Here is a 9162-nt window from a genome sequence, read left to right on the forward strand (position 1 = left end):
TATAATTAAAATATATGAAATTAATATCCATATTGCATTTGTAGATTGAACAATGTATTTCTAAACTTATCTAATTTATTAATTTTAATTACATTTTCATCTTAATTAAATACATGACGGTGATTCATGTAAAAATGAATACACAATAAATGCAACTAATTTATACAAAATTTCAGGCCAAAAAACTAATTTATGCAAAATAACCTATTCTCTCCATATTCAATTTCATATTTTTCTTAGCCACAACCCAGAAGGCTCACGACCTCTTTTTCAGTCAGGAAAATGCTGGCGATCAAAAGAGCATTGGAAATAAAGTTATATATATAATCAAAAGAGCATTGGAAATAAAGTTATATATATATATATATATATACACATAAAACTCGTATAAGAGTCAGGTACCAGAACCAGAGAGATCTGGGTTCTTGGAATTACTCTTGCTAGTTTCCCTCCTTTACCAGACTCAAAAAGCAATTTAGATGCTTTGATTCCCAATGTTGAAAAAGCCCTGGGACTGGAGAGAGGAATAACAGGCTCTTCTAAAAGGTGAAAAAGAAGATGATAAAAGCATTAGCATAAACTTTTCTACATTTTTTTTATAATGTATTAGTGATAGATTGGTCGGTAGGTAATCCGATTGCTGACTAGATGGCTCGTTGTCAAGTCGCACATCGGATGGATTTGGGAAAGGTCCTGATCATATAAACGGATGCATTGCACACCTCACTGAGCTGACTTTTTGGGGAGAGAATAATGACTCTATAATAAAATGGTATTAAAGCCAGATCTAAATTTGCTCAGTCGGTAAACCCCTCTAATGAGCCACCTGTGACAAAGCATCACGAATTAGTCAAAGAAGCTATCAGGTCCTACATTGGAGAAACTTATGTTTTAGAAAAAAAGTAATGATTTTGTGTCATTGTGTTTTATCGAAAGGACTGTGTCCAATGGATTGGATTTTGAGAACTCGCTTCTCTAGTCATTGTTTGAGTTAAATCATGCTGGAGACTTCATTAATCAAGGTTAATTGTTTTATCTTTTTAGTTTATGTTCTGATTTGGTTTTGATTGTATTTTGAAAATTTTTTATTAATATAATTTGTGAAAATAATGACTTATCTCTCAATTTAATTATTTCAAAGAAATTAATTTAGCCCCTTTACTCAAACATTTTCTAATGTAAGTGTTACTTTTTGAAGGTATCTTTCACCATAATTCTTTTCTTCATGGCATGTACCAGGAAAGGTACTCATCTATTTGGATTGAGGAAAATGGAGGAGATAAGACATTCGAACGAGTTTAATTTACAAATTTGAAAAATCTAGTTAATTTTTTTAGGGAAGAAAAAAAGATGAAAGATAAAATGACAATAAAATCTAATTAAAAACTTTACATCCCATTCCAATTTTCTTTTAAGTCGAACTTATTAAAGCAGTTTCTCTTATCCCTTCCCCTTCATTTTCTCTTAAAACAAAATAGGGTTAGGACTTCGTTCACACAAGCAAAATATATAACTAAATACACGTGGGTGAGTGGCAAAATGAAACTAACCGTGAAAGCTTACAATGAGGCTAAGCATATCCTTTGGAATTCCTCCTGCAAGAGGTAACCGAAATTTCCTCTCTTGTTTCACAAGACTAGAATAGTTTGCTTCAGATAAAAGCCAAGCAAAGCATTCAGCGACAATCTTTCAAAGGAATAAATGCCAAAGGCTCCCGAGGAAGCAAGAAGAAATCGTGAGTTCACAAAATACTTCTAAAATCTAAGCTGTTATATCCATAGTTCTGCATCCACAAAACATTACATAGCCATCTCCAAAACTTTCCTTGAGCCAAAATCTCAGTGACACATTATTGTGGTCCTTAACCACCAATGGCAAAGAAGAAGAAGCCATTTCGATTTCGATTCCCTTGGTTTTCAGCACCATCAGCTCCACAATCACGTCATTATACTCATCCTAAAGATGAATCAAAATCCCAAGAGCAAGTAGGCATGACCATCCTCATTCATGGATCACCTGAGAAAGCCCCAGCACGAGCTCCTCCTCAGGATATCCCAATAGCTGATCCTCAACCAGACATACCATCTCGTTCACTTGAGTCAGAGAAACCATTTTCAATGACCGATGGATCTTCAGGGCCTTCCCTGTCAAAATCTGAATCTTTGGCTTCTATTTCCTCTTTCCCAACTACTCAACCTCAACGAGAAAATGAAAAGATGGCAGTGCCTGAGCAAGAGCCACGACCAGATATGTCACCATCAAAAACTGTCCCTAAATCTCTGGAACCAACCCAACCAAAGATCTCTCCTCATGTGTCGGAGCCAACATCACATCTAAAGGAATCACCTTTTAGAGCCATCCATAAGTCTGAAGATCAGATTCAATCAGAAACATCTTCTCATGCGTCTGATGAGTCAGTTCCACAGCCAGAGATAGTCTCTCGTGTGCTTGAGTCGATGCCACAGTCAAAAGAATCACCATCCAAAACCATCCCCAAGTCTCAAGAAATAACGCAAACAGAGACCTCTCCTCAAGCGCCTGAGCCAGTGCCACATATGAAGGAATCACCTTTGAGAACCACCCCTAAGTCTCAAGATCTAACTCAACCAGAAACATCTTCCCATGTGTCTGAGTCAGTTCCACAGCCCAAGATAGAGTCTCATGTGCTTGAGTCAAAGCCACAATCAAAAGAATCACCCTCTAAAACCATCCCCAAGTCTCAAGAAATAACCCAATCAGAGACCTCTCCTCATGTGTCTGAGTCACTGCCACAGCTAAAGGATTCACCTTTAAGAACCACCCCCGAGTCTCAGGATTTGACCACGGAAACATCTTCCCATGTGTCTGAGTCAGTTACACAGCCCAAGATAGAGTCTCATGTGTTTGAGTCAAAGCCACAATCAAAAGAATCACCCTCTAAAACCATCCCCAAGTCTCAAGAAATAACCCAATCAGAGACCTCCCCTCCTGTGTCTGAGCCAGTGCCACAGATGAAAGAGTCACCTTTGAGAACCACTCCTAAGTCTCAAGATCTAACTCAACCAGAAACATCTTCCCATGTGTCTGAGTCAGTTCCACACTTAAAGACTTCTTCTCCTGTGTTTAAGTCAATGCCACAATCAAAAGAATCACCATCTAAAGCCATCACCAAGTCTCAAGAAATAACCAAATCAGAGACCCGTTCTCATGTGCATGAGCAAGTGCTACAACTGAAGGAGTCACCATCAAAAACCAGTCCTAATTCTAAAGAACAAACCCAATTAGAGATCTCTTCCCATGAGTCTGTACCAGCGACACAAGCAAAGGAGTCTCCGTTGAAAACAAGCCCTCATGTGCCTCATCCAATGCCACAACAAAAAATGTCACCATCGAAGGTCGTCTCCATGCCAGAAGACCAATCCAACCAAAGACCTCTCCTGAACCTAAGAGGATGCCCCCTAAGCTCCATATGAAAGCCTCTACTTCAGGAACACAAACTACGGATCCATCTAGCATGGTCATTGGTGCAAAAAGGAAAAAGCAGGACACTCGAGAAAGTACAAAGAGCAAAGTCACATCTGCATCCAATTCCACCGGAAAAGACACCAAAGTTCTTAGCTCAGTATATCCGGTGGCCAAGAATCTCTCAAGTCCTTCCCATCAAGAGGATATTTCACCCACTGGGGAAAAAACTCCCCTGAAAGAAGGAATCAAAGAGGATATTTTCAAGTTAGTTCACAAACTAGCAATGGGCAAGCCTGCAGACGACATGGAAGACAAAACTGTTAGTGCGATTACTCTGGCTGGCAAAAACAAAGGAGCAACAATGCATATGGGCACAGAGTCAACTATGAATGAAGAATCAGTTCACATACACCAAGCCCATAGGATTGATTCTCAGGAAAGCCCAGAGGTGACCATCGAATCCGATAGAGAGGAAGAGTCAAGCAAAAATTCGGTTGAACCAAATCAAGCGGTTAATGCATATCTCAATAGTAATATACAGGGTATCAATAACTCACTGATGTATCACGGTTCCGTCACCGAAAAAGACCCTAGAGTTCAATTGATTATTCCCCGAAGGCCAGCAGAGCCCGTCGGGTCTGATGATGAAGAATCAAAAGGATAAAAATATCAAGGCCCTAGACAAAATTAGCACATCTTTTATTTCACACCCATAATATACTGCAAAGGAGGTAGGAAAGCTGCAAATATTTTTATAACTAATGCAAATACAATAAATAATATTACTGAGGATGTTGTCTGATACACTCCCAACTTTAAAGTTGCGAGATATCAACCGCAGCCGTGTGTCCTAGACTTTTCGGTTTTTTCTTTTGTTTTTTGAGTGAAAACTGAAATTCATTTAATCAGAACGAAAGAAACAGGTCCAGTATAAGAGACAAAATAATCAAAACTATAAACCTAAAGAACCATCAATCATCATTTTCCTCCTCCAGCCATGAAGGTCAACAAAAGTGATCAAAGATGCAAAAGTCAGAATTTAAAACATGGGCTTTCCTAGCCAAACAGAGTCCCAGACCTTTCGCCCATATTGCAAACTGTTACCATTCTACTTGAAGTAAAGCTGGTTCAGTTACAAAATGGATTATACAATAGAACGCGTCATTTTGCAAAATACATAACTTGGAATTTTTTTTTTTTAATACACGATCAGCTACAATATGCATGGAGAAGTTAATAACTCAGCAAACTTGCCAATTAAACACAGCCTAACAGCAGGGTCAACAAAATTGCAATTGCAGATGACGGCATTAATTGGCGCAAGAGTAGTAGCCCAACTTCCTCTTTCTTCCCTCGTTCTTTTCAAGATATATTTACATGTATAGGAAGGGAAGGGTAGCATGAAGTTAGCCCACTATAAGACAAGGCATATGATCACTCGCAAGCAGGTTTGGTGTCAAAGCTGCTCAAGCATATTGCAAAGGCTTGAAATGCAGAGAGGGGATAACGGTAATCCATGGTGAATATGTCCTTTCCAATCTTCCCAAATTGTAGTATCACTCTATCTTGTTCTGCCGCTGAAACATTTTGTTGAGGTTCTGCAGCTGCTACGAGCTGGAAGTTCTTCACTGAGGCCACTGTAACACGTCCCTTGAAATTCAAGCACCAACATTGCAGTTGTTCATGCCATCTAGGAGCTTTATTTTTCAAAATAAGTGGTTCTCCCGAGACGTACAATTCTGGGGGCATGTCATCACTAATGGTGTCATGCTCAACTCCTGGCTCTTTTCCCTTTGATATGAGCGTGGTAGATAAATGTTCATCGAGGCAATTAGTAAACTTCAAAGGAGTAGGAGCAGTGCCCCCTTCTTGGACGGAAGATATGGGAATTGAATGCATGGTACACCGCATTCTCCTTGGACCTCTTGTGCGGAGAACATTGAGCTCATAGGATATGGTGGCCACATTACACTTTGCAGCAGCAACCCTTGGAAGAACCTGCTTTGAATGGATTCTTTGCTGCAATTTATTATTATTCAATGGAAGGGAAGAGCCAAGCGGAATCTGACTATCCAAGATCATGAACTTGGTGCCTAGAAAATTCGACCTGTTCATTGCTTACAGATCAATTTAACAATAAAAGAATGTAGCAACCAACAAGATAAGACCTTGCTGAGGTGTGACTAACCTCAACTTTCCAACATAAGTATTGTTTGCTTTAGAAAAATCATCTGCGACCAAGGATATAAAAAATTCTGTACATGTTGTCCGTCTAATCTTCTTTGCTGCCAGTAGCAGCTTGCTCATATCACCAGAGAGAGCTACAAAACGATAAAACCCAGCAGAAGATAATAAAATCCAATTAAACATATCCAGTAGTAACTATGCATAAAATAATAAATGCTTCACTTCCAAAGAACTAAAGAGGTTTTCTCCAAAAGGAAAGCTAAAGTGAGACATGGGAATAAAAGATTGTTAAAGCTTGTATACCAAATTTCGTCTGCATAACAGCTTCCACAATTACATTAGACCAAAGAATATAATTCATCAAACAAAATACTTAACAGCAAGGAATTTAGAAGGGAAAAAATACTGCCTCAAGAAATTCCCCCCCCCTCCGAACTACCAAATCAAGGAAGGAAAAATAAGACACTTCGCTTATAATGGTTTTACTATTATGAGCAAAATTGCATGCTTTCTTAAATTATATGATCAACAGAATTTTCTCATGTAGGAGATATCAACAAAGTAATGATTCAACAGGATGGTCTTTTCAACAAGTTCAATACCAATGTTTAAATTCAAAAAGAAACCTTCAAGTCTTCACAACAGCAATATGAAGAACCAGTGACAAAGAAACTATGAGAGATCATCCATATTACCTGGGCTCAAACCAAGATATAAATGATATTTTGAAGTTGCCCTTTCTCTCTTTATAAAACACTGAATTGGAGTCTCTCTTGGACCAGGCTAATAGACAAAGAAGCGTCAAAACATTTTAGTAGGGAAGAATCACAAATTAGTAATCTGTACGTCCGAATTTAAGATAGGTAAGTACCTACATAAATTGCAACAAGTGCTATTACCTGCTTCAGCGATATGGGAAAGGTAAGCCACCCACACTGTTCTGGTGTCTTCACCAGCTCCTCTGTTATTTTTCTCCATGACCTACAAACTGAGGCACAGGCTACAACGGCCCTCCGGGCAGGCCAGGAAGTTTCACTTGCTTCCACCCTTTGAATTATGTCTAACAACAACTCAGGCGGCAAGTTAGCCCAGTGGCCCTGCTCAGTCACTAACAAAGATGATGATGCTGGTGAGGACAATTCAGGTGCAATGAGAGATTTTCCACGGCAATAATTACGCCTGGCATCTATCCCTCTTCGAGATATATTACCCATGCCATCTCGAATTTCCCTGAGCTCACGAACAAAATCTCGGAATGGCATTATGATTGGACTAATACTGTAATTAAGTATATGAACCAAAAGAAAAAACAAAACGATTTGGTAAGTTTACAGAGCTTCAGTACATATCCATAATAGTATCTACCACTGATGCAGCGAATCACTATTTGACTAAGGATTGTTATTAAGCAACTCAGTTGACATTGTTCAAATTAACATAAAGAACAATTCCGGGATATCAAAGAAAAAAGAATTGAAATTAGCCAGGAAAGGAATCTTATAGGAAGTCATAAGATATCAAGGAAGAGAACACTGTTATTCTGGCTCAAAAGGCGATACTTTATTATTTACAGGTCCTTGCGTTGCCCACCAGACCAGCCTTTCAATCCATGCAAAATGCCAAGTTCAATACGATGACGGGTGAACACATATACGGGAGGTTAAAATGCAAAGAAAAGTTGGGACGCAATTCGAATCCTTGATCCAAAATCTTAGGCATTTGAACTAGAGGCACAAAAGAAATAGAGAGCTAGAAAGAGAAGAAAAGTGATGAGGCTCAAGAATTAAGGCGGAAAATCGGGAAATGTGTACAGGGAGACAAATGCTTAGAAATCCACAAATTTCAGAGAGAAGTTGGAAAGCAGAAAGAACGAGGGGGATCGGAGGCGGGGAATGAGGAGAGTACTTCCAAAAACCGAACCACTTACCGAAGCCAATGTCTAGGAGAAAGCAAAAGGCCAACGGAGGAGTGAAGGACTCTCAAATGTCAATGTACTAAAACTTCATAGCTCAAGCTTCAAACAAAAAATTACGTAACGTAACATTGTAACAGACCTGCGCTGTTGAATTGAGCTTAGTTACGGTAACTGCTTCACCCATTGTGCTTGATACAGGCCCACTGGACTCTCAATTTTAAGGATACTATACCAACGCGTGGGAATTAGAGACGAGGAAAGAAGGATGAGAACTCGAGCTGTTTCATAGAACAAGATAGAAATATCTAAGTGTGACAAGAAACTTATTCAAGAAAAAGATAAATGGATTAGTAGAGCCCAGCACGAGAAAGAAGGTAAGAGCAGGGAAAAATCAGAGAAAGCTATTAAATAATAATAACATAAGCAAATATACGAAAGTAATCTCACCATCAACGACGATGGATACGAAATAAGGCCCATGTGAGAAGATAGAGAGCATTGGAGTGAAAAAACCCAGAAATGGAAGTTCCAGAGACGAAGCAGATCCCGTGAATGTGAAGGAGCAAATTAAACCAAGTCCGAGTAGTAGAGCCGCCTTGGTTTTGGGGTCCCGTAATGTGTCAGAAGCCACAAGTTTTTGAAGAAGTAGAAGGTTTTGTGACAAGTTTTGAATGAGAAGGAAGGAGCGATTATGGCTGGCTTGAAGCAATGAATCAGAAATTGGCCTGGTTCACCATTAAGGTACCCTTCAAGGTAGGAAGTGGAGGAATGGGCGATATTCATAGCACTAGATTGAGGGAGATTGGGATGAACGGGTTGAGATGATAAAATATTTCAACGGTTGAGATTGAGGTAAATTATAACAATTAGATGTGAGGATCAATGCCACATAATTAAGTTGTTTGAAATTTTACCACTCGTATGGCAACAAAAAGTGATTAGAATTTTTTCAAATGGATCAAATATAAACACAATGACACATCCAATTACCTATCCATTTTCCTATATAAAGGGTGATACTCACTCATCACAATTAGTGCTACTTTTTTATCAAATGAGGTATAGAACTTGCAATCTCTTTTTTTTTAAAAAAAAGTGTGAAATGTCATTAAATCAAAAGGCACTTAACAATTGACCACAATATTTGAATGGCTAGTTTTGAAAGCGATTCTTCTCTAGTTCATGAATGTAGAAGTGAAAAGAGGGGAAAAAAAAGACCACTTGTGGTGGTCAAATTAATAATGACAATGGTAATTGGGTCATTGGTTTTTGCAATGATTTGGAAAAACTTTCACCAATTAATAGAAGAAGTTATGAGAATAGGCATAGGTTTTAAGCTCTATTGGTCTAAAAAATTCTGGAAAATTGAAGTATTCTGATTGTATGAAAACTATTAACCTCATCACTAGAGGTTGCAATCTGAAGCATCCTTTCCATGATTATTTATAATGTTTGTAAAATAATTGGGAGGAATTGGTTAGTGTTTTTTAACTTTGTATATTGGGATGTAGTTTCTAATTGCTGATTCCTCATCTAGGAAAGCTTATACTTTTGAGAGCTTTTGCCATATCTTTGATCATGATTCACCTTGGTTACCTGAAGGAGGAGAATGATGA

General features: G+C 38.5%; 2 protein-coding genes across 3 annotated transcripts; one reads left to right on the forward strand and one right to left on the reverse strand.

The window, feature by feature from the left end:
• The first annotated feature begins 1871 nt into the window (after positions 1 to 1871).
• LOC129322599 (uncharacterized) lies at positions 1872 to 3452 on the forward strand. The gene has a single exon (XM_054968894.1). It carries the CDS (start codon positions 1872 to 1874, stop codon positions 3450 to 3452), a length of 1581 nt encoding a protein of 526 aa, XP_054824869.1.
• Positions 3453 to 4387: 935 nt separating this feature from the next.
• Positions 4388 to 8295, reverse strand: LOC129321820 (tubby-like F-box protein 5). Of its 2 annotated transcripts, XM_054967735.1 has the most exons (6): positions 7994 to 8295; positions 7686 to 7824; positions 6531 to 6909; positions 6327 to 6414; positions 5633 to 5765; positions 4388 to 5551 (listed from the first exon to the last, which is right to left on the reverse strand). In XM_054967735.1, the coding sequence occupies exons 3-6, from the start codon at positions 6891 to 6893 to the stop codon at positions 4879 to 4881; spliced, it is 1257 nt and encodes a 418-aa protein (XP_054823710.1). In that variant the 5' UTR covers positions 6894 to 6909; positions 7686 to 7824; positions 7994 to 8295; the 3' UTR covers positions 4388 to 4878. The 2 variants fall into 2 exon arrangements, with proteins under 2 accessions (XP_054823710.1, XP_054823711.1); XM_054967736.1 differs by lacking the exon at positions 7686 to 7824.
• Positions 8296 to 9162: the final 867 nt, after the last annotated feature.

This window comes from Prosopis cineraria, unplaced genomic scaffold, assembly GCF_029017545.1.
Source record: "Prosopis cineraria cultivar Desert tree isolate PC_DT_omini unplaced genomic scaffold, ASM2901754v1 PC10, whole genome shotgun sequence".
Classification (NCBI taxonomy): domain Eukaryota; kingdom Viridiplantae; phylum Streptophyta; class Magnoliopsida; order Fabales; family Fabaceae; genus Prosopis; species Prosopis cineraria.